Source organism: Lachnellula hyalina (assembly GCF_007821495.1).
Source record: "Lachnellula hyalina strain CBS 185.66 chromosome Unknown contig00040, whole genome shotgun sequence".
Taxonomy (NCBI): domain Eukaryota; kingdom Fungi; phylum Ascomycota; class Leotiomycetes; order Helotiales; family Lachnaceae; genus Lachnellula; species Lachnellula hyalina.
In genome coordinates, this window is record NW_022157154.1 from 88,072 (window position 1) to 114,580 (window position 26,509).

A 26,509-nucleotide genomic window follows, 5' to 3' on the forward strand; every position below is an offset into this window, starting at 1 on the left:
CTAGCTTAGATATATATATGAAAGAAGACAATTCCCGAATCCTCTTTCCTTTGGTTTCCTTGAGGTTGAGTCCTAAGTATACTGCCGTTTTAGTGTCCTCAATTCTTCCACCTTCTCGTTTTGCATCGCACGAAATATACCTGCCGCCTATTGCCATTCATCTCTTAATTGACTCAGTCTCTTGGAACACACTTATCAGGGCAGCAAAAGCCGGCACATTTCTATTTGTAGAGCTTTCCATGAGCTATATTGTTCATTCCCGAATTTCGATGACTGGCTTCTATAGCTAGCTGGTCTTTCAGACCTCGTTCTGCACGGTTTTTTACTTTCGAAATGCCGAAGGTTCGGAAACATAGGTATGTTTTCTTGGTACATACGAGTGCCTTTTATAATATCTGAATTCGTATAGTGTTTTACGGCCTTCCCCCAGAAAGTCTCTGCTATTTGAAGGCAGGCATCGCGCTGGATAGGAGCAAACGGCACATATTTACAATGTGCCAGGTGGCGTGGGATATTAGAAGTCAATGGGAATAAGAGCTGCTTTCTATTCAAGTAACTTATGAAGTCGGGTCGGAAACGATCCCTCGAACAGTGAGTGCCATCGCCTCGGAATCTTCGGCCCCGTGTTCTGATTTCTCCTCCTCCTCCTCCTCCACTTCCACTTCCACTTTATTCTTGCTCTCTTGCTTCGCAAGCCACTGGTCCAACATCTTCGAGATTCTCCTTGTTCGTTCTAATCCATCGGAGCGGTCATTGCTTTCCAGCCACCAAATATGCTCCTTCATGTCATTGCACATGGTGTCCCATATATCTTGGTATCGATTTTCGACGCTAGCATTGAGAAGAACCTCGACAACATCGCCCTTCGCCTGATTGACAGCTACTTGCAGTGCGGGTTTCCCAGAGCTTCCTCGGGCATAGATATCAGCACCCTCTTGGAGCAATAGTCGAACAATCTCTATCTTCCCAGACGCAGCAGCTCCACCTAATGCAGTCCCGTAATCTCCTTGAGCGTTAATATCAGCACCCTCTTGGAGAAATAGTCGAACCATCTCTATACCCCCACGCGCAGCAGCTGCACATAATGCAGTCCCGTAATGTCGTCTTTGAGCGTTAATATCAGCACCGTTTTGAAGCAGCAATCGAACAATGTGTATATTCCTTCCCCTTGACGCTTGCATTAATGCGGTTTCCCCGTCTTCACTTTGTCCATTGACCTCAGCTCCGTGCCGCAAGAGCAAGATTACCATATCCAAGTCTTCGTTTCTGGCTGCTGCCTGCAGAGCGTACGCGCATGTGCCACACCTTTCATTTACATCTGCACCTCTAGCACAGAGAATTTCTGCAGCTTTTTTATTCCCAGTGCCTATAAATAAAACATGTATTAGCACATATCCCTTGAGATCCTAAACCTTAACGACGGTGGTTCTTGTCATTTGCCCCCAAGTTTGATGTGTCAAAACAGCGTCGTAGAGTTGTCTTGAGCTCTGTAATAATGGGTTTCAAGTGCAAATGGAAACCATATCATTTCAAACGGAACTTACAAACTGCAGCATAAAGCGGGCTCCCAAGCTGTCTTGTCTGAGGTATTGAAGCTAAGTCTGGCTTTTGGTCAAGTAACTTTTGCAACAAGAAATTCAGTCCCATGGCAGAGAGCCAAGTGATTGGATGTATCTGAGTTGTTTCTTTCTTACAGCAAATTCGAGGTCGGGAAGATGGAAGTCTCTTAACTTCACTTTTAAAGCTGTTCGCTTCATTGTTAAATGCGTTAAAAGAGGCCCATATATGCCAGGCACGAGAACCATATTTGAGAAACTCGAGGGCTGTTTTTTCGACTGGTGGCCTCCAACGATGCCCCTCCAGCTTCAACAAGTGGTACTGCCAGGAATTGGCGGTATAGTGAAGAAGTGGGAACTCCAGAAATATACGCTTTGTGATTGTTGGATGCTGGCTTGCCAGATACATGAGATATGAAATGCAAGATTGTCCAACAGATTCGTGAATAGAAAGTTCGTCGAGGTTGAACCTTGACACAGTACCATTTCCTAAGATTCGCGATGACATCAGATACTCCTTGACCGAGAAGTGGGCGAATTGAACCTAGCAAGGAGCGCCGCATTAGCAGATTTTTTCTTGATGTCTCAAGAATCTTTTGTAGCAGGTGCTTCAAATTATGCAACAAGCATGATGCAAATTGTATTTGGAATGGTCCTTCCAAAATGACTTACTATCAAATTAGTTCCACGGTCTGCATACCCCGCTGAGGTGAACGAATCATGAGACCTGGAATCATCCTCGGACTCTATACCACTACCACCCACGGACTCTGCATCATTACCATTCACGGATTCTACAACACTGCCATCTACAGACCCTACATGACCTCCGTCACTAGACTCGTTAGAATATCCTTCGCTTGTATCCTCTGATGGACCGTTGAAAAACTCCTCAATGGTGTTATCGACTTCGATTTCCACATGCACTGCACGGATGAGACCAGATGGTATAATATCGAGTAAACCCTTAGAATCCATAATTCTATCTTCATCGCGCAAGCACGGTTCGTTCTCGGGTGATATGATGACCGCCTCGGCCAATTCTTTCAAGGAAAGTGGCCTTGCCGCAAACGCGATCCATTGCAGTGCGCGGTTTGCATAATCTTGATCCTCCTCTGGAATTTCGAGGATGATTCTATCGTAGAATGCATCTAATGTCTGTGGGAGGTTTTCCATGGCTGATCGGATCTTTGACTCTGCTCGTAGTCTACTAAGTGCTTCGAGTTGTAACGCGACGAGGCGAAACCTAGTAATGTTAATAGGTATAAGAAGATACTGGGAAATAAGATAGAACGTTATAATGACTGGAATTGGACTAGTAGCTCCATAATACAGTGTCTCTGTCTTATCATCTCAAATTCGTCCTTGGAATTGAAATATTTACTTACATTCCATCCGCTTTTGAGGCAAGTGCTATTTCAACGTCCCTTCTTAAAGATTTCTTCCACTTCCTGAAAACGCTTGACTGAAGTTGTTGTTGAAGATACTTTTTAACGTCTTCTTCAACTTGAGGGCCAGCCGCAATAATGTTCGTAAAATGGTCTAGCTCATCAGCAAAGTTGGTAAAGGAATCAGCGATGTCAGTCTCCCTCCTGCTAGTTACCAGAACGTGTAATGATGATAAGTTCCAATTGCAGATATCACGTAACAAGTCCAAAAGCCTACGCCTTTTGTCTTCGATCTTTGGACATTCATCTAGAGCATCCAAGACAATGTAAACATTGTCAAATCCGGCCATGACTTCTTTTAGCATGGTAATGCAACTTTTCATGGTTGGCTTCTGTTGGCCAACATTGGCTCGTTCATATTCGTTCTGTAGGGACTGGGGTGTGTCCCGTCTATTGCTACAGATACTAGCAATTAGTGAGCGGAGGCAATTTGAAACATCCTGTTTTTCCACGTCTCTGAACGTGAAGTACCACTACAACGGATTAGTACTCTATTTCCTGTGAAGAGCAAGGGCTGAGAAGATGGCACGCGCTTCAGAAGCCCCAACATAGCAAATGCACAGAGGTTGCACAAAGAAAGGGGTCGGTTACGTAGACTACGGCTGAGGACGGCTCATCTCTGCAGCGGTTCTGGAGGTCATCAATGATGGTTGAGCCTGAAGATTTGAACTGTTAGTATCTCACGATGACAAAATTGCGGAGATTATCTTGAGAGCTGGAAGGTATTTACTAGAAAATGATTAGGGCTTCTTTGATCGTATACTAATGGGTGTGAAAACGAACCATAAGATAGATTTCCCCACCCCAGCACCTCCATTCAGCCACAAGAAGGAGTTCGGGGCTGTTAGCCAGCCCGAATAATCGTTGTTATCATGAATGAGCCAAGATCCAGTGGTTTCCTCATGCTTGTCTCTTGCAATGTTATGCTCCTGCGAAGGATTTGGGATGCCCCCGGAAAGCCAATCGATAATGCGTCGGCGCTCTTCCTGGATCTGGGCCTTGTTGATATCAGCTCTGATATCGGCAGTAATTTCGAATTGTTCAAATCCGAGGTGCCTTATAAGCAGTCAGTTAGTTAGACATATCGAAAGTATGCGAGAGATATACGACAGCCGGCATCGGCTGGATATCTAAAGTTCGCTAGATGTCGAGGTAGATAATTTCTCAGGGTCCCCACACGAGTACTTACAAACTTTCAACTCCAACCAGAAGACTCAAACTGGATTTATGTTTCTCGATCGCAACAACTAACTTCTCAGCGTCCTTCTTCTTGAAAGGCCACGTCCTAGAAACTCAAGTTAGTTTCATTCGGATTATCCATTGCAACATGGAACAGATCATGAACACTATAGTACTTACAACGACTGAAGAGCTCTTCGAGCACGAGTCTCACTCGCTTCCGAACCTTGAAGTTTCTTCATCAGGTCCTCCAAATCAGCTCTAACCCCCTCCAAAGGTTGGGTCAAAAGCGTCTCATCACTCATTCCTTTAGCTACATCCTTTAAACGTCCCAGTATCCCCTCAAGCCCTTTAATGGAGCCATATAGCTTCCGTATATCCTCCCTAGCATCGCGAACACCTTCGTAATAATCTTTGAGCGCTGAACCGACTGCAGTCGCCAGTTGCAACACAGCGATCACGCTCGCGGCACCGGAGAGGCCGTCCATCTTGATACTGCCAAGGTAGGAGATAACAACTCGGTGGGTTTAGATGGCGCTTGCTGTTGGATTTTCAGAGAAGGCTTTGCTGGCAAAAATGAACATGCAGAATGAGGCTGTGGCACAGATAGGACCAGCGTGTAGACTTGGAGCGTAGTAGTAGGATGGCGATCAGACTCGATGAACAGACGAGTTTCAACAGCGCACGGCTTTTCCCGGGTGTGAGGATCTTTGAACAGTGATGTTTGTAGAGAAATGGGACATCATTGCGACATTCTGAGGTTGCAGAGGAATATGCAGCCTCCATTGGCCCCCAGCTTGAATTACAGGAGCAGCTGACGACATCACGTGTCGCTAAATTGCTGCTCAGATTGAGGCTACACTTCTTGGGATCTTTGATGTAAATTGAAATGGTCAAAGGCACCTGTAAGTCTTTCACTCAACAGATATGTTGTGATATTATGACTACAATGCTCACCCCGTGGTTGGCCCCCTTCCAGACGCCCGGTCTGTTTCGATAGGCCTAGTCGGCAAGGAAAGAGCTCACCAAGAGAGGCTGGGACAGACAAAGTTTTTGTGCTTTTCAAAATTTAAATTAATCCATATATTTGAGTATTCTCCATTCATCCCCTCTTTCCAGGCTCTATTGCAAACCACCCTGCAATGGCAGATTCCTCGAACTACTGCCCACGTACACCGTCTTCGGAGAGTCACTAACAACCCAATTCTGAGTTGTTGTATCCCAGTTCGAAATATCTCTCCTTGTAACCTGGTACGTGAAGGTTTCTGATTCATATGGATCGAGGATCAGATCATCGAAACCTCGGAGCACGATTTTGGGGTCTGAGGGGCCACCAAGAGATATGTACTGTTGTTTATATCAGTTTCTAATTCTTCGAGTGAGGGAGACCGAGTGGACTTACAAGCTGTGGGATCTCCGTCCCTTTCACAAGGCCAGTATTTGTGACAGTGGCTGAGACAATGTACATAACATCCCAAAGTTGACGGTTACCACCTCCTGATCCTCCAGCAGGTAGTTTCGGTTGGGGCGAGCTATCTGATACGCCAGCAGGTAAGTCCAAGGTTTGGTTCCTGGGGATCGTGAAGTTGATGTAAGGGTATATGTATAGAGGGACCGCGTGGAACCCTGGTGGAAATGACGCATCGGTAGCATTGAGATTGATTGTTCCGAAAGTAGGAGCAGAACTTGTTTGGCCAGTTGTAGGCTCATATGGACCTGGGTTCTGCTTCTCAATTTTCAGGCCGGAGTAAGAGAAATTGGTATAGGAGAGACCAAAGCCGAATTCGTAGGAAGGCTCGATATTTTCAGCATCAAAGTGGCGATAGTCGATGAATACACCTTCGTTGTATGGCTGTTGGGGTGTATTTGACTCGGGTGTGTAGACAACATCTGTGCCCCAATCCTCGCGCTGCTTTCCCCAAGTAAACACGCTCTTGGCCGAAGGCACACGATCACCATAGAGGATGTCGGTGATAGCATTTCCGGATTCTTGACCTGGAATACCTGCCCACAGAAGGGCAGTGATATTGGGGTGGTTCTTAAACTCTTCTACGATGACTGCACCAACTGTGTGAAGGACAACAATTGTGTTGGGGTGGATCGATGCGACGTGGGCGATAAGTGCATCAGCATTTCCCCACAGTGTCAAATTGTTCCTGTCACCTGCGTTGCCGTCTACCGTGATGTAAGCCTCTCCAGAGTCAGCGTTTCCGAAGACTATTGCTGCATCAGTGCCAGTAACAGCCTTTGTTACCGCATCAAAGTCGTAGTTATCGCTAACGTTGGTAAATGTCGTCTGATCTCTGGCAGCTCTTGCTGAAAGTGCGGTGACCGGTGCAATCAAGTATGGGAAGTTTGCCGTCCCAGAACCCCATCCCATTGCTAAAGTTCCTTGATCACAGCCGCGATCCGAGCATGAGTTAATACCTCCGGGGTTATCATGAGCATCTTCTCCAATAACCGCAATGCTACTTGGTCTCTTGAGTGGAAGAGCGTTGTTCGTGTTCTTTAGAAGAACCGTCGACGCGCCACCAATTTCTCGAATGAGGTTTGCATGGTCGCCTTGAACATTGACGTGTTCATTGATTATTTGAAACCCCTCACTCGCCAGTGGGTGAATGTATCCTGTGGTGTTCAAAGACCACGAATTGAAATTGATGGGCACTCTTGCAGTGTCCCGGCCAACTTTGTAGTATGCCTAAGTTATCTTAGCGGATTTTCTGTAGAAAACTTTGCTCCCAAGATGATCATTCAAAAAATGAAATATCCAGACTGGGAAGAAAAATTCTGCGTCATCTTTACTTACGGACATAATTCTGACGACCATGTCATCAAGCCTCCATTGAGGAATTGTGCCATTTAGGACTGCAGCTGTAAGATTCGACCCCCAATAAGCATTTCCAGATGCAAGACCCTGATCTCCTGCCATGGTCATATCTAAGCCCGCGAAAACAGAAGATACGCCGGAATGTTGTGCCCACCAATCACTCACAACTAGATAATTTCAGTGTGCATTCAAAGTCCGATGGGAAAATCCATACCGAACCCTTGAAAGTCTAATTCATTCTTGAGCAGGTAGTTGAGAGTATATGAGTTCTGTGAACCGAAGCTGTTGTTGATGTTGTTGTAGGAGCACATCACAGAACCTACACCTGCGCGAACCGAATCCGCAAATGGCCTGTGTACCATTTAGAATATTGTAAGGAGGTTACTGGAAGGTGTGTATTTACCATAAGTACAGCTCATGCATTGTCTTGTCATCCACATTGGATGAGTACGCCAGGATGTCGCCTGAGTTTTCCCGATTATGCTCTTGCTCATTCATAATGTAATGTTTCGCCGTGGCTATCACACCCGCATCTTGAATTCCTTTGATGGTCTCTGCCATGGCCACTCCAGTCAAGACTGGATCAGGGCTGAAGCCTAGCCCAATATGTCAGCTCTATTATTTTGAACTTTGGTTATGCCAAATTTACCTTCCCAGTTCCTCCCTCCCGCGGGAGATCGCCCCAGCGGCCCAGCAACAGGCCCCAATTGTGCGTCGATGCCCTTGTCGCGGTGTTCTGATCCCATTGCATTGCCTCGGCTTTTAAAGAGTCGAGTGGTCCATGTCGCCGCTGTGTTCATTCCCGAAGGAAAGGCAGAATTGAAATCCGCTATTTAGGTTATCATCAATGAAAATGACCATTGACACGCTGTAGGACCTACTATCACGGATGCCAAGAGGGCTGTCTTGGAGGCAAAGTCCAGTAAAATTGAGGCGAGGAATTGATCCAGTGTTTCCTACGCACTGTTGACCTTCCCATCCCACACCAGTTGTAAGATTGACCTTTTCGAGCAGGGTAAGCTGAGAAACGAAGATCTGGGCTTTGGCATAGGCATCTTGCCAACCATTGCCTCCGCGCATCCATGGTGACGGATAGTGTGGAGGGGAGAGAGCATGCTCAAGTTGGGCATTGACAACAGCTGCCAATGCCGTAACAGTTGCTATCGAAGAAATCCACATCTTAAGGTACAAGATATCTCAATTGCTGAGGGAGAAAAAGAAATAAGAGACACGAGCAGAAAATGAGAAAAGTCTAGAGAGTTCGGCTCGGAACTTTATACTCCGCATTCCCAGACACCAATATAAATTACGTTTAATTGCATATGCACCTAGACGTCTTGTAATACCTGTAGCTCTGACAGGACACAGACCTGTAAGCAAACCACCCAGTCTTACTCAATGGGGAAGGTATGAAGCTTCCCCAGAGTTTATATAAAAAGGGCGGACACATCGGAGCGACCCCCTGCACGCAAATCATTTATTGCTCAGTGGTTGCTGGGTACATTTCACCATATAAAATCGACGTTTTTGAGTACGCACGGACCAGAAATCCATGAGAAAAATACACCTTTTACCCTTGTAGGGGGTTCGTCGGGAATGATTCCGGGGTAGGGGTCTGGGGTACAGTAGCTACTATACTCCGTATTGGAGATACTTCCCAGGGACCAACCAAAACTCAAAGCTCCACGATAATCGGTCCGAGCAATTTCCGGAAGATCATCATCAAAACATGAGATGAACAGAACATCCATGGTCATCCGATGTATAATAAGCTCCTGCTCCACGGTATGAGTTCTGCGGCGCCCTGCCTAGAGCTTCCCCTCACTTTAGAGGGAGGGGTTTGTGCAGCTGCTTAACATACCTGGCAGGACAAATTAATATATGCAGAGCTAGGGGTTTTGCGTTTACTGGTGGAACAGCCAATCGTGTAGGTTTCTTTTCAGACAAGACCCAGTCACGCACGCTCCATCGTACCTGAGTATCTTCTAGGATAAGGGTAACGTGGTATGGAAAATGGATGTGATGTCTAACCTGACATGTCGTCTGAGATGTGGCGTCAACGTAAAAGGCCCGAGGCTTTCAAGCCACACACGTGATGCGGGGTAAATAAAAAGGGGGAGGGGCTCATGATGATCGTGGTTCCAATTATTCGTTCGCAAACTAAACGTGGTGTCCTCGTGCGTAAGGAATAGGATAGTAGCTTCAGGAGACCAACAAGCATTCCAGATCCTTGGCTATAGACATATCATATTCCCAAGTACAAACTAAGGATTTGCAGACCGTGTTAGCACATAGTACCAGCAGTCATGTTATTCTGTTATGGCACTGAGCCACTAGAGTGCTGTGCCTCTGCATCCAGTGTACCTCAACACTAGCTTCATATGAGGAGAAATGGTCCACAAACGAAATTTCCCTCGGCGAACGGCGATTGAAATATTGCCGCTCAGCAACAGGCCCACTGATTTGAAGAATACTTGCGAAGCCATATTTTGTCTTTTCGAACCTAACCTCATGTTAGCAACAGGCTATCTCCAATTCATCATAGGGGGTTCGAAAGGATGGGGAAACCATCGTCTCGAAAGAGTGTTTCAGATTTACCAATTTTGGACCAGTTCTCCAATCATTTTTTTAAGGACATGTTTTTGCTCGACTCCCTATTCTCAGCCTCGTAATATGGTTAACAGAAAGTGTATTGCACATGTCTGGCCTACCTATTTGTGCTGCCGTCTCGCGTCTTATAAAGACCTCCTGTGCCCATGAGCTAAGGCTCTATCATGTCCTCCAAAACTATCTTACCACTCACCGCGGTGGTTCTGGAAGATGGGCTTATATATAGCTCCTCTATACACGCGTTTTCTAAGGACAAGGTTCACCATAGCTGAGTGAAGACGAAATATAACCATTTCAGCAGTCACTACTAGTCCACGACCTGTTCTCGCACAACGCCCATAAATAGTTCCGAAAATGAAAATTATAAAGAAAGTAAAAAGAGCACATTAATGAGACTAATGAAATTATTCTTTTCGCCTGAAGAGAAAGAGAAATCCAGCTTTGGATCTTCTTTACTAGAATTTGAAGGACATAGTGTTGATTTAGGAATCGCGAAACATTCTCAGAGTCAAAAACTCTTCTAGGGACATGACTTTAAACATCCGAAATATGCTGGAATGAGGAATACAATAATTGCGGAAGGTCTTACCAAGGTTTGAAATTTTTGTATTCCTGCCGAGCTTGAATATGAGCAGTCCCATCAGATCAACCTGAATGTGGTCAAGTGTAAATAGTCCATCACCTCGCACCTAGGCAAGCTATGTGTGGTAAGAGGATAGAAGGGGAGACAGAGTGGTTTCAATTAGAGGGCAGTTGAGAAGCTGTTGATAGATCCCCCCCCCCCCCCCCAAAAAAACATGCATGTGACAATGCCAATTTCTTGCAAGACGAATAGAGCTTTGTTGCATGGTGAGTACATTCTCTAGACTCACTACTGGGTATTTCATAACTTTTCTTCTAGTCTTTCATTCATGGAGCATCAATAACATCATTCGTCAACCTTTAGCTTCTGTAGTGTCTCCGCCACACTACCTCCCACATTGACCTTATCTGCGTCAGGGCCTTCAACATGCCCATCCGGCTGCGCCACAACTTTTTGTCTTGCCGCTGCTGCTGCCGCACGCTTCGCTGGATCGCCCTTGTCTTTTACTTTCTTGACTTTTACGGTGGCTTTTTCGGGTGGATAGGCTTGGACTTCGATTGCTTTCCACTCTTCGTCGGCGTCAAATTCAGCACGAATAGGGGCGAGGAGTTCGTTGAGGTGGTGGGCGAGAGCGGATTTGAGAAGTTGGGGAGTGAGCTGAACCAAAATGTTAGTATAGCTATGATGTGGGAAGAGACAGGACGTACAATGTCTGCAGCGTAGTCTTCCTTCAGCTTGTCTGCTGATTCGTAGATGAGAGGTTCTTGGTCCTTCCGTTGTACCACAAAGTTTGAGCCACCCTTCAGCGCAAGCGCTCTCATGATAACGTGCTCCACGAATGCAATGACACCGTTACCCTCCACTTGCTTCGGTACACACACTGCTTTCCGTAGTTTCTTCTCCACAGCCTCTGGCGCGTCAAGAAGATCTATCTTCGAATCAGCCTCGCTGGAGCTCATCTTCACTGCCTCTCCAAGCCCCGGTACCATTGCGTTCATCAGATGTGCCCTGCCCTTGTAGTTCAGCTTAGGAAGGTTCTCCATCGCAAACGTGAAGATCTTCCGTTGATCAATGCCTCCGAATTGGCAATCGACATCCAAGTACTGCTCATCCAGCGCCTGCATGAGAGGGTAGACCAGACCTCCCAGGAAGGGGTCATCACTTTGTTTCACGACCTCCGCCCCCGCCTTCTGCGCAACATTGATCCTCGTCATGCCCTCCAGCTTGAATCGATCCATAGTGTACTCCTTACTCAACTGGTAAGAGCTGCCTTGCACAAACTCCAGCCGCGTTATATCCACGCCCACAGCCTTCAACAGTGACCTTATTATCTTTCCGTAGTACTTGGCGCGGAACTCCACAAGCTCGAAAGGTGCCTTCATGTTGTCTAGATAGCCGTGTATGTCTGCTAGCAGGATTTTGATGTGGCATCCGGCTGCCAGTAGCTCTGCGACCTTCATCATCGGTACGAAGTAGCCGCAATGCGGTTTGCCTGTGGTTGCGGTGCCCCAGTAGACTTTGAGGGGTCGCTTTTCTTTGAGGATTACATCGTCGATGATTTCGGGGTTGAGGACTTCGGCAAGGTTCGCTTTTATGAGGGCAATTGAGTCCTCGGGGCTCAGTGGGGAGGCCATTTCAATTTGTCGTTGCGAGAGTGAGGAAGTAGTTGCGTTTGTATTACGCAAACGCACTGTTTGACTCATCGCGGGAAAATAAATTTGGCGGGGCAATAAATCCACGTGACTCGCTTCCTTGTTCGTCAACCCCCCTTTATTAGGGCGTTTGGCACTGAACCCATTTTGTGACCTACAACGCTATTTTTCTTGTTTCTTGAACCAAAGAATAAGAGAATTGCGTAGAAGCTCTTCCGATTTTCAAGAATAAAGTGTCTTCAAAAGAAAAAAAAAAAAGAAAGAAAGTGTAAAGGAGTAGCTGGGGGAAGTAATAAGTATATTAAGCCTAAAAATTCAAAGGCTATCAATTAGCAGACAATACCTTTCAAATGTCTTAATGAGCTAATTGTGTTGTATTTAAGAACAAATATTGGTTAATCAATATTCAAATATCACTTACCACGAAGGAATCCGCTATTCTAGTTCACAATAAAACAAACATTGTAGTCGAAATTCATGCGTATTTCTCTTCCTAAAGAATACACTGTTGCAGAAGAAGCTTATTGCCCTGCTAGTTGGGCATTAGAATAAACTTGATGCTGTCTCCTCAACTGAAAATCCAATGCCGTAATGCTATCATAAGCACTAGGTACTTGCGGCGTTACAAATTCCGGCAACGCCCCGACAAGGGCATCTCGTCTTGCTTTAAACAGGTACGGAACAGACCAGCGCTCTTGGATCAACGTCTTCTCTCCCAAATGTGTGCTCACAGGCTGCATCACCCGATGCATACCAGCCTTCAGTGTTCCATTTGTCCACCGTTCCAACGTATCAGCAACGTTGATTATCAACTCGTTCTTGGCTCCTTGAGGAATTGGTAAGAACTTTCCAGATTTATGACTTTCCTCAAATTCGAGCCCTCCAACATCGTCGGTCAAGAGCAAAGTGATGATGCCGAAGTCAGTGTGAGGCCAGATGCGGGCAGTAGATCCATCAGAAATCTCACTGGCGTGAATCGCCGGGTAGTGGTTGAGACGAACTTCACTTGCGGCCGGGTGGCAGAGATCCTGTATGGTTCCTTGAGGAACGTTGAGACCCATCTCAATGACAGAGATGACAGATAATGCCACATCTTGACACTTGTACCAGTAATCTTCCATGAACTATGTAATTTGGCTGTCAGTCTCTGCCAACAGGGTTATATAGTCAGTCGAGTGGGAGTTACCGATTGCCATCCTGGTAAAACATCATTGTTCAGCCATCTGCAAACTCTGAGGTCAGTACTTGTTGTGGGCGTGATTCTAAAGGTCTGGAAGTTATGACTGATGTGCGTACTGGTTCTGGAACTGGGTATCATCAGGTGGTCCAATGTCATAATGTTCCTAGATTCGGAGTGTATCAGTCACGCTCGGAAAACATAACCCTCCCAGTCGCAGCTTACCTTTGCATCTTTCAATTCATCCACCGGTCTTCCGGTTTCTCGACTGTAGAGGCCAGAGGTTTGTTCGACTCCAACTGCACTCCATCCTCGTTGAGGATTGTCAGACGCTAAGTGCTCTACTTCTTGCTGACGGTGACGAGGGAGAGCAAAGAACTGTTGCATCTGTATACAGTTAGCCCATGAACAAGAGATAGGTCAGGGTGGTTTCAGCATCACTTGACAAAAAATGGAGAAGAGGTGTGAGACTCCAAAGGACACATACCCGTGTGAAAAGCGCCTCGATAGTCGGATCATCAAGACCATGATTGACTATCTTCACAAAACTATGAGCTTTCAAAGCTTGAATAAGCTCTGCGGCGTATGCTTGTTGCTCTTTAGGAGTACCCCGCGTAAAGCGATAGTGATCTAATGCTGGAGCGTGCATGGTAAGAGGTAGTAATAAAGTTTTCAGGTGGTATTTAGAGTAGAGGAAAGAAGTTAGACTTTTTGGTTGGGAGAGATGGATATTTAGGGGTGGTGTATAAGCTTGAGAGTGGCTATACCGTGGTATACTTATAGATCTCTTTTGATGAGTTAAATCGAAACCATGATTCAACTAGATCCGAGTTTGTAATTCGTCGCCCCTAAATATATAATTCATAGCTAGACCGTCAAGTTTATCACATATTACTAACTATTTCATAGCGTTTTATTAGTAAAATAATATTAGCTTCACCTATATAGCTATCTCTTCTATTCGAATCAAAGAAAACGTCATACCGGGGGACCCTAGCAAGAAGAGAAACAAGAAGCCTCGGGTTATAGCGACAAGTACATAGGTAAATCCTATTAGTTGCGCAAATGCCTGCCGAATCGGGCTTTGTTCTAGGGATTGCTATATAGCCACTTTTCTGAGGATTATATGCTCTTCAAACCTTAGTGAAACCTCATATTTAGCGTAATACTCTACCTATAGGCATCAAGTTTTACAACTAATAGCAGAAACTATATCCACTGTTTATAGTCAAGTTAGACCAAAGTCTCAATCTAGTGATTAAGAGCGCCTTAGCGGGCGGCTCAGACCCACTATTATTTACAACGGTGGCGCCACCCAGCCGATCTTCAATAGAGGTTCCATATACGTTACGATGGGGAACATATGATTAGCATTTTATTATAGAAATAAGGATCGGGGCGTCGTACCTTAAAAAGAGGCTCCATTTTATTTACTGGATTCAACGTGAATGATTTTATGGAGTAGTATTCCTTCACAACCCTTCCTTCCTCTAGCCTTCTTTAGCGACTATTTTTCGCGTAATCATTCCCCTGATAATTCGCCTTCATTCTGCTAGAGCTTTTGCTTTGTCAATAAAACATCCCGAGATCATTATACTAAAAACAGTCTAAAGTTTAATAACTTCCGATTAAACTATAAAGCAGGGATATTAACTTAATAGGTAGTCATATCACTCTACTAATAAATGTTTACACCTTTTACGAATTATTGTTGCAAATAAGTTTATTATAATTACGTCAAGTAAAAACCTTCGAATGGTATTTTATACCATAAACAATAACGAATGTTTATATCTCAACTTTTTGATTTTCTTCTTATACTCTTCTCCTTTAAACGCATGGATTTCGCGGGGATTAGAGACTCTCCCCTTACAAGCTCGAGTCAAACCTTGCAAAACATTTAAATACCGCGATCCTTCCCGAGAAGCCTCAGATCCTCGGAGGTACCGAGATCCTGCCCAAGGATAAATGATAGGCGGTTCCGACTAAGATTTATTCTTACTTATGTTAACCTCGTACTCGAACGAGTTGAATTGCAGAAACCCTATTCAGTGGAAATCTACGAATAAGTAAAAGGTGGGTGCTCAAGTACGACTATGACTTCGACCTGCTTAATCGAGCAAGACTAGAGATATTTTATATTTATAATAGGAATGCTATTTTGAAGTCATACTTCTTTTCAGTATAAGATATTTTGGTCATTGTCATTTAGTATTTCTGTCAAGCCTCTTTTACGAAAGTAGAATTCAGCCCCCAAAAGTGTTCACTTTATGTGCAAATATGTCTCCTTCAATAGAGCTCCAAAGCTGGCATCAAGTCACAACAGAATCACAAACGGAACTAGTCTCCGAGCCGTCATATATCCAGCACGAAAGAAACTCAACACAGGCGCGAGAAGAAACACCAACAACTCCACATCTCAAACGCACCGATGGAGGCCCCGCAGCTTGGGGCCTCCTTGCCGCAGCTTTTGTATTTGAAGCTTGTTTCTGGGGTTTGAAAGACTCCTACCTCTTTCCCTTTACCCTCAAACTAATCAACACATCTAGGTTTTCCCATATCCTACGGCGTGTTTCAAAACTACTATTCCACGCTGCCCGCCTTTGCCGGCAGTTCCAAGATCGCGTTGATCGGTACGATAGCGCAAGGATTCTGCTATCTCGGAGCTCCTCTATCCACCGCGATTGCCAAGCGGTTCCCCAAGTTCCAACGCCTGCAGATCTGGATCGGATGGCCGCTGTGCATCCTGAGTCTGGTGGCTGGTTCGTTTGCAGAGACGTTGGACGGATTAATCGCTACTCAAGGGGTTACGTACGGATTGGGCTTCGTCATGTTGACGTATCCGATCTACAGCTTTGTGGACGAGTGGTTCGTGGTGCGCAAGGGCATGGCGTTTGGGATTGTCAGTGCTGCGTCTGGGTTCGCCGGCATATTCGTTCCCTTTATTGTCGAGGTCTTGTTGCATAAATATGGATACAAGACGACGTTGAGGGCCATCGCTATAGCAATGGCTGTACTTACTGCGCCCCTTATTCCGTTCCTTAAGGGTAGACTACCGCCGCCTGACCAAAGCACAAGGACGAAGACAAACTAGGGGTTTGTGAGAAAACCGCTGTTCTGGATATATGGCGCCTCCACCCTGATTCAAAACTTCGGGTTCTTCTTCCCCGCATTGTATCTTCCTTTATATGCTACTGCGATCGGGTTGAGTGCAACAAAGGGTGCTTTGATCCTGGCAGTCATGGCCGGAGCCCAAGTCCTTGGACAATTCTCCTTCGGCTACCTGTCTGACAAACGCGTGTCGGTGAATGCCCTAGCAATAACTTCATCTGTCATCTCGACCTTTACGACCTTTGTGCTATGGGGGATGGCGAAATCGCTGGGCATGCTCGTGGCATTCGCTATAATGTACGGCTTCTTTGGGTACGGCTTTAGTACAATGCGTGTGGCGATGGCTAGGAAAGTGAGTGATGATCCTTCAGCGATTGTGGCCATTTTTGCCATTCTGGTGTTCCTACAAGGCATTGGCAATATCCTAGCGGGGCCTATCTCGACAGCGTTGTTGTCACAGAGAACCAGGCTTGGAGCTTATGGAATCTTGAAGTACCAGTTTCTGGTCGTTTTTACAGGGGTTTGTATGGCTATAAGTGCGCTGACCATTGTATCATGGTATCTTCGGCCAAGAAAAACGAAACTGTTGGACGAGACAAAAGTTTAAAGTATTATTTGGTTCAAGAATGTACATATATAGATTCAATTTCAAGATATTTTACCCATTTGTACTACTCGAGCGCCCCTCTGGAGAGACCAATCACATCGTAGAATTTAATTGTTGGCGCGGATAAATCACGAGGATATATGAGCAATGATATATGGAACAAGCAAATCTAGCAGCTTAAATTCAACGCCTAATATACATATCTTTCCTAGCAGAAATTCTGTGGTCAAGCGTGGCCCCTCACGACATCAAATAAGAACTGATATCCCGGCCCTACTTGTGTATTCCACTTTTCACTCTCAGGTCTCAATCTCAAGTCATGGATATGATCCAAGCCCTCTAGAGGCAAAAAGCCATGCCGAACCCCCCGCTCCCGCAACTCGACCACAAAACTTTCAGCGCCAGCGAATGGTGCTATCTGGTCACCAGTTCCGTGAATGATGAAAGTAGGTGTGTCATAGGCGCCTTGGCGGATTTGGGCAAGTGGGCTGATGGAAGCGGCTTGTGCAGGTGAGGGTCGCGAGAACCATTCGGATGGTGGCGTTGTGGTGTCTGGCAACCCATTCAGAAGGAGCGGGAGCCCAATCCCCTCTTTGAAAAGGGCCATAACAAGCTCAGAGCGTGGGTCACCCGGACGTACCCAACCGAGACCAGTACTGTCAGCTTTCGCAGAGCTGTAGTTTGTGATCTGTGAGATTGCATGTTAGAATTATTTTCTCTAACTCTGGCGTCGACGATGAAAGAGAATGGAATGGGTGTGACAAAACGCCAAATGAAACCTACAGGTGTGGTTGGTAGAGTAGCCATAATGCGCTCCATGCTCATGCTACGATCCGGTAGCTCCGATAGGCGATTTGCATCAAGGTCTATGAAACGGCATTAGAAGGACTTCCGATTTTTCGTCACGAGCAACATACCTCCAGATTCAAAGTCTACAGGAGCGTAAAAGCTCAGCACTGCCATTGGAGGTTGCAAACCAGCCATCTTTGCTGTCCAGCCAAGTGACATAGCCAAATGACCTCCTGTCGACCATCCGACGACAACAACTTTGGTTTGATCTACTGTGATTCCATGCTGAGAAGCTATCTCCGGCAGCGAGGTTTGAGCCCACTTGAAAGCATCGCATACATCGGCCATAGGCCCATCAATGATATTGATTTCCGGGCAGAGGCGGTAGTCAATACTGACTGGGAGGAACCCATTGGCAAGAAGGTGTTGCGTTTGAATTGGACGGATGGCTTTCCGGGAGAGTGTCATGAAGCCTCCACCGTGGATCATAAGAGCTTGAGCAAAGCGTCAGCCAGCGAACTTCATGATATAAGTGGGGTAGTTAAACGTACCAATAGGCATAGGGGATGGCGGAGTCCTCAAAGGGAAGTAAACGTCTGCGTGAATTTGGACACCACTAACCTCTTTATACGTCATTGTTTCCATGCTATGAGCTCCATTTTGTCCATGGGGAGTGTCTGGTATGATTTCCATGATCGCCGAAGTGTTCCAAGGTTTCTTGGAAGCCACGAGAAGTTGTTGACTATTAGCCTCGAGAGTTGGACCATGCGAGTAGCCGGTAGAGACAAACCCTGCAGCTTCAAAGGTTGACATCCAAGCCTCTGCTGGCTGTAGGGGATAAGCATTACGACCCTCTGCCAACCACCAACCGTCGAGGAGACCGAAACAAATGTCATACCAATCCATAACTCTAGTAACTTCAGAAAGTACTATGAACCCATCTTCGTTCAGCACCTCTCTGAGTCTGCGGCAAGACGAGGTACGATTTGTCGTTGCGTGGACGCAGTTGGCGCTTACGACAACATCAAACCGATTTTGAAAAGCTGCAGGAACTTCCTTCTCTAGATTGAAGGTAGCAAATTCGATCCACGGGTATTGCTTGAACTTATTCTTCGCCTTGGCCACGAGACTCGGAGAGATATCAGTAAATGTATATTGAGCTTTGATGCCAGCGGCATCTAATGCCTCTGCAAGTCTCTTCGTGGTACCCCCAGTACCTGCACCTACTTCGAGAATCCTTACGGGTTGGTTGGAATGTTGATTTTGTAGCAAGGTCGTCATGAAGATGACTAGTTGTTCCGTCAACGTTGACATCATCGGAGATTGGCCATAGAAGTTCTCCATAATCTTCAAAGACGACGGGCTTCCAAACATAATCGACACGGGATCCGCTTTGCCACACAGGCAATCTGCGAGTCTAGGGCCAGTCAGACTGATGAGATTGGTTTCATGTTCATAGCCCGGAAACTGAGCCTGAAATGATTCAGCTAGCTGAGAAGATGACCTTGAATCGATTGGACAGCTGCCGCGTATTACGTCTCCTTCCTCATCGATAAAGACAATATGATGCTTCTGCAGAATTTCCCAAAGCCTTTTCATCAACTTGTCATATTTCTGTACCATGTGTGGCACTTGAGGGACGTAGTTGCCAGGTAGAATACGTGAGAAGTCTACCCCTAAAGTGCAAAATCCTTCCACTATGTAAGCAAGCAGTAACTCGTCCTGGAGAGGAGCGACATCTGACCAATATCGAAGGAAACCTTGTTGGTTGGCTGAGGCATTGAAGTATGTATCGGATTGCTTCAAAGCGTCGAAAGGATTTGGCAAGACGGCACTCTCTTTCTGCTGCGGAGCAGAACTTGGAACGGCCGCATCTGTCCTAGGAAGGTTCAAACTTGAATCTAGGGCTCGCAGTTTTGACTCATTGATTTTCAGCCGTGTCGAGAGTTCGCTCACTGTGCAGTCCAGATCAAAGTCGTCGAGGCGTACAGAGAATGCATCTTCGAGCTCTTGCTTCAAGTCAACCGAAGATAGCGAATCGATACCAAGATCAGCCAATGCATTAGGGGGTTCAATGTCCTCAAGCTTGGCACCAGATATTTCGGCCAGAATTTGCAAAAGCTGTTGGCGTCGTCCATCAGACTCTTGCTTCGGCAAGTCGTACGATGGACTAGCGATGCTGTTAGGACTTACATAATCCCCTGTCCTAGGCTTGTTCGACTCGATATTGACTGGGCGAGAGCCTGAAATACCGAGAGCCTGGTTGAGACTATGCAAAGTACTTGTGACTAGATCGTCCGAAGTGATTACCAACCCAAACTTGGACAGGAGCTCCGAAACAAGTTCAACAGATGCCAAAGAATCCAACCCTAAATCTGCGAAGATGGTATCTTGAGAAATATCCAGTTTATTGACCCCGGTATACTCGGCGATCAAGTCACGCAATACAGAATCATTGCTATCTTGGGCTGGCGTACTTGTGGCTGGCGTAATGAAACCGTCAGACGTTGTGATCGATCCAGCAGAGAGCTCATTCCTGGGGGTCTCCTTCCTGGGCGTCACCTCTAAGGGCACTTTTGAATTCGCCGAATCTAAAGCTTTTTCGAGCTTCGAGATCAGAATTTTGGTGAAGCGACAACCGCAAAGCATCGCTACTAGCTCACCCTCAGGAGAGGACACGAAAACGTCACCGATTGGTTGCCCCTGGTTGAACGAAAACTTTGCGTATACTTGCCAACCCTTTTTCTCATTCATCTTACACGCCGGTGAGATGACAGCACGTTCGATGCCAACCATCACCATGACTTCTCCTCGCGACACAGCATCACTACTATTCATGAGGAGCCCAACGACCTGAATAAATGAATCAATCGTGACGGTATCACAGATTTCCCAAGATGTACTCTCTTCCCGGTTGGGTTGATTCTCGGGGAGCCTGATCGTGGCGATTGCTTCCCAATCGTCCAGAGTTATAGCATGAATGCCCTGGAAAAATGGGGCATAATCCACCACCAGTGCAAATAGCCCGTATGCGCGTTTTGACATCAACTTTTCCGCGTCTTCTTTCTTCTCTAATCGCTCGGTGGGTCCAGAAACAAGCCGCTGGAACATACTGGGTATACCATTTGGGTCACGAGAGATGATTCCATTACCATGGGATGTCTGCCTCGGCTTTGGGTTGGTCGGCATCGAACTCCGAATATTAAATTTCCAAGACTGCCCATTAGAAACCTCTTCAAGTCGTATCACGACCTCATTTCTAGAATCAAGACCCAATCCAGAATGAAATTCAACCTTTTCGAAAACCAGACTGGCATCTTTGGTATCTCCTGTAAGCAGTTGGATGGCCATTGTGGCACATTCCATATAAAGGGATGCGGGACATAGTGGTCTTTCACGCACGGCGTGTCCCCCAACGATCTTCCTAAAGCGTTCGCTCCGAGTGTTCACCAAAAATTCAGCAACGCCTGGAGCCTCCCCTGTGGCTGCTCTACGTGTAATTAGTTGAGGCAGACCTTGCAATAGATCGACTGATGCAGTTGCAGAATCGCTTGTTGAGAGCTTTTGCTGCATTTCAATGACCCTGTCAACATTTTCTCGCCAATGGGGAGTCTTCTTGAATTGATATGGTGGCAGCCATATTTGCTTGTATTGTCGAGTATGCATCGGCAAAAAGCCCCAGTAGGTCGCGGAGACGCCACTCTTCCATAGAGCTGACAAGATACCGCCCACTGCATCGACGTATTTACGTTCACCCTGCATCTTCATGGCATGGAAGTTGTGAATGTCCGGCTGTTTGGACGCTCTTCTTACCATTGGAATAATTGGTGTGTCTACACCTGCTTCCAGCCAGATACAGGCTCCTAGAGAGTTCTCAAGCCTACGTACGGCGTTGGAGAAGAACACGGGCTCTCGAGCATGGCTGGAAACACTGTAGTTTTGCATGGATGGGATTTTTTCCGCCGTACAGACTTCCAATGGAATCTTTGGCTCGTTCCAAGTAAGTGAGCCGGATATGGTGGCCAAATCAGCAAGGATTGGTTCCACAAGTGTCGAATCTAAGTGTTGGGCATTTGAATTAGTAATACTTCTTCGACAGTACATCAAGAGTCCACTAGGAATGGATAGGGAGGAGATGTATTGAATGGATTAATCCTTTAATCAAAAGATACCCGAAAATAGAATTGTTTACTTACGAAAGCCATGGCTGGTCTCAAGTCGCTGAGTTCTGATTTTCTGGAGGTTTGGCTCGGTCCTTAGCAAATCTTCGACGGCATCAATCGTCGCCGAAGTGCCAACGGCAACCAAGGAGGCAGGTGCGTTATGACATGCAATTTCCAAACCACCATTTTGTGAGCTGCGCTTCAGGCGGACAGATATTTCTTCAAAGCTTGGAATATCGCACTGAAGAGCCAACATGGCTCCTTTTTCAGGGCCCCATTGACTTTCGATCAAGCGGCCACGAGATGCAACCAATTTGATGCTGTCGGACAGGGACAAGACACCAGATACCGCCAAAGCAGTGAGCTCACCCAGGCTGTGCCCAATAATAGCACTTATTTTCAAACCAGACTCAACCCAACATTGAGCGCAAGCATATTGCATGGCAAAGATACTGCATTGCAGAATCACCACATCAACGATCGGCTCCTTTTGGAAGATGGCGGGGAAAATAGAACCAAATCCTAAAGCCTGGATCTCCGTATCACAAGCATCAATAAAATATCGGAAGCCTGGGAAGCTCTCATATAGCGTCTTATCCAACGCAACTTTGTTGCTACTTTGTCCGCTGAAGCACAGCACTATAGGCTTGGAGCTTTGGCAAAATTCGAAACAGGCGGAAGGCTCTAAGGAAAATAGCTGCTTGGCCAAGTCGTCCAAACTTGTAGACGTTGTGCTCATGCAGTACTTGTGCTGTTTTCTTTTTTCGTTTAGGGTAAATGAAATATCTCCAATATTCAGATTGGTCGAGTTTTCCCGCAAATGCGCACCTAGTACTCGTGCACTATCCAAAAGGGTTTCCTGGGAGGCAGCGCTGAGCATAATGGGAAATGACATCTCGCTGTCTGTAGCATGACTTTTGTTTGCTTCCTGCTGGGGTATTTCACAGCACAGAAGAGCGCAATTTGACCCTGCTGCACCGTAACTGTTAACAAGTGCTGCACGGAAAGGCGCGTCCCAAGGCCGCAGGCTCTGAGTAATATCCAGACCATCTTCTCTCAAAGGAGGTATCTTTGGGTTTAGTCTCTGGTGATTGGCTTGTGGTGGAAGCTGGCCATGTTTTAACATGGCTAGAACTGTAAGCAAGCTTGCGACACCGGCCGCAGTCTCACAGTGACCGATGTTCCCTTTGACAGAACCGACATAGGCAGTATCGGATCTGGAGGGGCTTCCAAATACAGAGCGTATACTATCCATCTCCAGGGGATCCCCTGCCTGCGTTCCAGTGCCATGGCTTTCGATATATGTGACCTGGTCAGGCTGAAGACCAGATTGCTGGATCACTCTTTGATACAGCGCTTGTTGTGCCCCAGAATCTGGCACAGTGATCGAAGCAGACAACCCACCCTGATTTGTCGCAATGCCAGGAATGACTCCCATGATATGGTCACCATCAATAATGGCTTGCTTGAGCTTCTTCAACACTACGAGCCCCGCGCCATCAGAGCGGCAGTAGCCATCTGCGGACTGGTCAAATGGCTTACACTGTCCAGTAGGGCTCAGAAACCCGGCTTTGCCCAGATCGAGATAATTATTGATGCCAGTTATTATATTGATCCCACCAGCCAGGGCCAAGTTACATTCTCCAGTCTGGATTGCTTTGCAAGCTCGGTTGATTGCTACTCCTGATGACGAACAAGCAGTGTCAATCACCTCGGATGGACCACGCCATCCATAGTAATGACTCAACCTGCCACAAAGAAAAGCTCGGATCGTGCCGGTGGCAGTATATGCCGTTGGGCCGTGTGCATTCGTATTATCCAGATATTCCACGAGGCTGGCGCCAATGAAACAGCCCACGTTATCCCCCGCTTCCCGACGATGCTTTGAGAGGTAGCCCGAAGCGTCCAAGGCCTCGAAAGAGAGTTCTAGAAGAATGCGTTGTTGAGGATCTAGATTTGCAGCCTCTCTGGGATTCATTCCGAAGAAGGAATTGTCGAACCTTTGCACATCATCAATGAAGTTTCCGTAGAATTTCCGTCCGGCGGTAAAACCACCACTCTGTGATGCTCGAAAGCTTCCGTGCAGATCAAATCTATCTGCCGGAACCTCTTGGTGGCGATCACCTCCACTGGCTAACAGGTCCCACAGCTCCTCGAGGTTGTCAGCTCCTGGAAGACGACAAGAAGCCCCAACCACGGCAATTGCGCTTTCTTGGAAGAAAGAAGAGTCCAGAGGAACATTGTCGTGGTTTTTTGGCTTGCGCACCTTTTCGATAAGGCTGTGGGCTTGGAACTTGGTGGACTGTAGACGTTGTCTATGAAATGGTGACATGGGAATACAATCGTTCAAGCCAAATATCACAAAAGTATGTGCTGGCTGCTTCGATGCTGCCAAATCCTCTGCGACGTTATTAAGAAGGACATACCAGTCACATCTCGATGCTAGAATGGTAGTAACAATTTCTTCGGTCAGTGAGCCGTGAAGGAGCTTCTCCCCAGACCTGTTTGATCTGACGGGAACTTGCAGGGCAGAAGCCTCTGGCAGCTGTAAGCACGGCGTTTCATTGCAAAGCTGGCAAAGCTCTATCGCAAGATCTTTATTTTCAGGATTATGCACCTTTCCCCTAATGTCCATTTTCTGAACCTGAAGCCCTTGTCCACGGGCATAGTTGCACACTTCTTCGAGCTTCTGAGCCGCGCCGACCATGCTGACAGATTTTGGGTCTGTAATAGCTGAAACGTGAGTCTAGAAACACATGCGAAGTTAATATTATCATTCTTTTCATTACTATTTTTGTTTGTACATACTCCTGGAAAAAGACGCGCAAATTCATCTCCTTGACCTTCATACTTGAGGCGAAGTGCCAGGGTTGTCGTTCCCGTCCCGTTTCCTTCATCGGCAGCTTCACCATATGCACCAATACCAAGCAAGATCCTCATAGCAATGCCGGCATTCTTCACCACCTCTGTCTCATCCCGCGCGCAAGCCAAAGCAATCGCTGGCGGTAACCCGCCGCAGTATCCTTGCGCTCCTCCAGCATGCTGAATCTCGGCTAAAAACTCTTGGTGAGCGAGGCCTTGGAATTCCAGATACCGCAAATACTGTCCAATCTGGAGTATGATCAGGAGAGGCAGCGCAACGATTCCCGATCGCACCTCGGAAAGACGATGAGACTCGCCGTTCGCAGCCCAACCGCGAAGTATGTCGATATACACGGGGCCCTGAGAGAGCGCCCGGACATCATCCCTCGCATTCTCGAATATTGTCCAAATGCTTTCTAGATCTAAGATTTCCTGTAGAAGTATCTGGCCGTACTGGTTTTGCCGGAGAAATGAGTGAAGACCAGCGAGGTACTCTTCGTCTGGAGCCCTGCTTTGGGGGCAAAAGAAGGCCGCTGATAGCAGGTGCCGTTCTTCACGGTCCATAGCCATGGCGCGGTAGTATCACGAGTAGTTGAGAAGTGGGGATTGAAGGTCACGAATACATTGTATTCTTTCAGGGAAGTTAGTTCAGCTCGGTGTCGTAGCTGCGGCTGATATAAGCCTCGAGGTTGTGGCCGTGGCCGTGTGAGCAAGCATCCCCGGACGACAGTGAATACCGAGCTCCAGTGAATACCATCGTGAGGCCTAGCTAAACAGGCCGGATTATTCCGGGGTCAGATCTGTATATTCGGATTATTCACAGCAATAAGTGAATAATATATGGAGTCTTTACGGAGATAAGGTACACTGTAGTATATCCCTTGATGGTGTAATACACGCAATGCCAAGGGCTATCGTAGGGTTTTTTTATGGTAGTACCTCCGTAGACTAAGCCGTTACTTAACCTTCTCCGACAGGGGCTACAGTTGGCGTTAACAGGTAGTGGGGAAAGCTAGTAGTAAACCGAGATCGACAAGACCAGGGACCGAGATTAAATAACATGGCATTTTTCACATTAGAGAAGTCATACTACTATTAAATCATTAATCCTATTAAGAAGACAGGTAACGTACACATATTGTTTCACGTGGCAATTACCAGAGTTGCAACTAGGTCTATACTCTCTATATCAAAGAGTTAGGCCTTCACTTAATAATTAAAAACATTTCTAGAGATTTCCTTAGCTATTAGACCTCTGAATCAGATATAAATAATAATAATAATAATAACCCATCTACCTACAGTAAGTTAATATAGCAAGAAAGGTATATCTCTATCTTAGTCTCAAGCTGTTTCGCCAGAATACGGAGGTATTCTCTACCTATGCCTTAGTAATACGCTGCACCTGCAGTCTGCAGCTTATTTCCCGGCCCTGTACCCCACCCCACTGGTACTGTAACATCAGCCGGCCCCGCTGTCTGGGTCACTGCAGTACCCAAGTAATGCAAAACCCACTAGAGCTTATTACTTCTTTGGGCCTTCTCATGCTGTGCAGTATCACCGTCGCATTTCAGCGGATACCTCTGTAAGCATACCTAAATTACAAGGCCAAGTGCCTAGAAACTTTTACAGTACTGTAGTGACCTCCCTTGTAGATAGGGATAGGGGCGTTTTTGTGCAGTGGGACCACTATTCATAATCCCTCACGTAAAACCTCGGGTCGGTAGTTCGTGTTTCCCGCAATCGCGTACAGTATGGAGTTCTTGTAGGTATAAAAGTGGAGATTGTCCGCTTTACTACAGTAGATTTGTAGACGGCAAGTTTGTACCTGGAAATTTACTACAGTACTCCGTAGATAAGTATCATGCAGCGATACCCAGGTAATACAGTAGCTTCAAGTGTCCCTCGAGGAACGTGGCGGGTGGGGGAGACTGCATATGCCAAC

General features: G+C 46.5%; 6 protein-coding genes across 6 annotated transcripts; all 6 read right to left on the bottom strand.

Annotated features, from left to right (window-relative positions):
• Positions 1–786: 786 nt before the first annotated feature.
• On the bottom strand, positions 787–1,647 carry LHYA1_G003036 (putative ankyrin repeat protein; the record flags this gene model as incomplete). The annotated part of the gene is given in 3 exon segments (XM_031148010.1): positions 787–831; positions 849–1,366; positions 1,545–1,647. 3 exon segments carry the CDS (start codon positions 1,645–1,647, stop codon positions 787–789), a joined length of 666 nt encoding a protein of 221 aa, XP_031006719.1.
• A 524-nt stretch (positions 1,648–2,171) lies between these two features.
• On the bottom strand, positions 2,172–4,671 carry HET-E1_2 (Vegetative incompatibility protein HET-E-1; the record flags this gene model as incomplete). Its single annotated transcript, XM_031148011.1, has 7 exons — positions 2,172–2,211; positions 2,257–2,802; positions 2,945–3,394; positions 3,689–3,733; positions 3,788–4,060; positions 4,194–4,289; positions 4,364–4,671. The coding sequence occupies 7 exons, from the start codon at positions 4,669–4,671 to the stop codon at positions 2,172–2,174; spliced, it is 1,758 nt and encodes a 585-aa protein (XP_031006720.1).
• A 634-nt stretch (positions 4,672–5,305) lies between these two features.
• Positions 5,306–8,189, bottom strand: BGL1_1 (Beta-glucosidase; the record flags this gene model as incomplete). Its single annotated transcript, XM_031148012.1, has 7 exons — positions 5,306–5,530; positions 5,586–6,881; positions 6,990–7,177; positions 7,225–7,361; positions 7,414–7,606; positions 7,660–7,839; positions 7,892–8,189. 7 exons carry the CDS (start codon positions 8,187–8,189, stop codon positions 5,306–5,308), a joined length of 2,517 nt encoding a protein of 838 aa, XP_031006711.1.
• Positions 8,190–10,548: 2,359 nt separating this feature from the next.
• Positions 10,549–11,906, bottom strand: TYS1 (Tyrosine--tRNA ligase, cytoplasmic; the record flags this gene model as incomplete). The annotated part of the gene is made up of 2 exons (XM_031148013.1): positions 10,549–10,860; positions 10,911–11,906. The coding sequence occupies 2 exons, from the start codon at positions 11,904–11,906 to the stop codon at positions 10,549–10,551; spliced, it is 1,308 nt and encodes a 435-aa protein (XP_031006712.1).
• Positions 11,907–12,376: 470 nt separating this feature from the next.
• aco (1-aminocyclopropane-1-carboxylate oxidase) lies at positions 12,377–13,681 on the bottom strand (the record flags this gene model as incomplete). The annotated part of the gene is made up of 5 exons (XM_031148014.1): positions 12,377–12,979; positions 13,042–13,078; positions 13,152–13,198; positions 13,258–13,419; positions 13,520–13,681. 5 exons carry the CDS (start codon positions 13,679–13,681, stop codon positions 12,377–12,379), a joined length of 1,011 nt encoding a protein of 336 aa, XP_031006662.1.
• Positions 13,682–18,046: 4,365 nt separating this feature from the next.
• Positions 18,047–25,134, bottom strand: tropA (3-methylorcinaldehyde synthase tropA; the record flags this gene model as incomplete). The annotated part of the gene is made up of 3 exons (XM_031148015.1): positions 18,047–21,597; positions 21,736–24,448; positions 24,511–25,134. The coding sequence occupies 3 exons, from the start codon at positions 25,132–25,134 to the stop codon at positions 18,047–18,049; spliced, it is 6,888 nt and encodes a 2,295-aa protein (XP_031006661.1).
• Between the last annotated feature and the right edge of the window lie 1,375 nt (positions 25,135–26,509).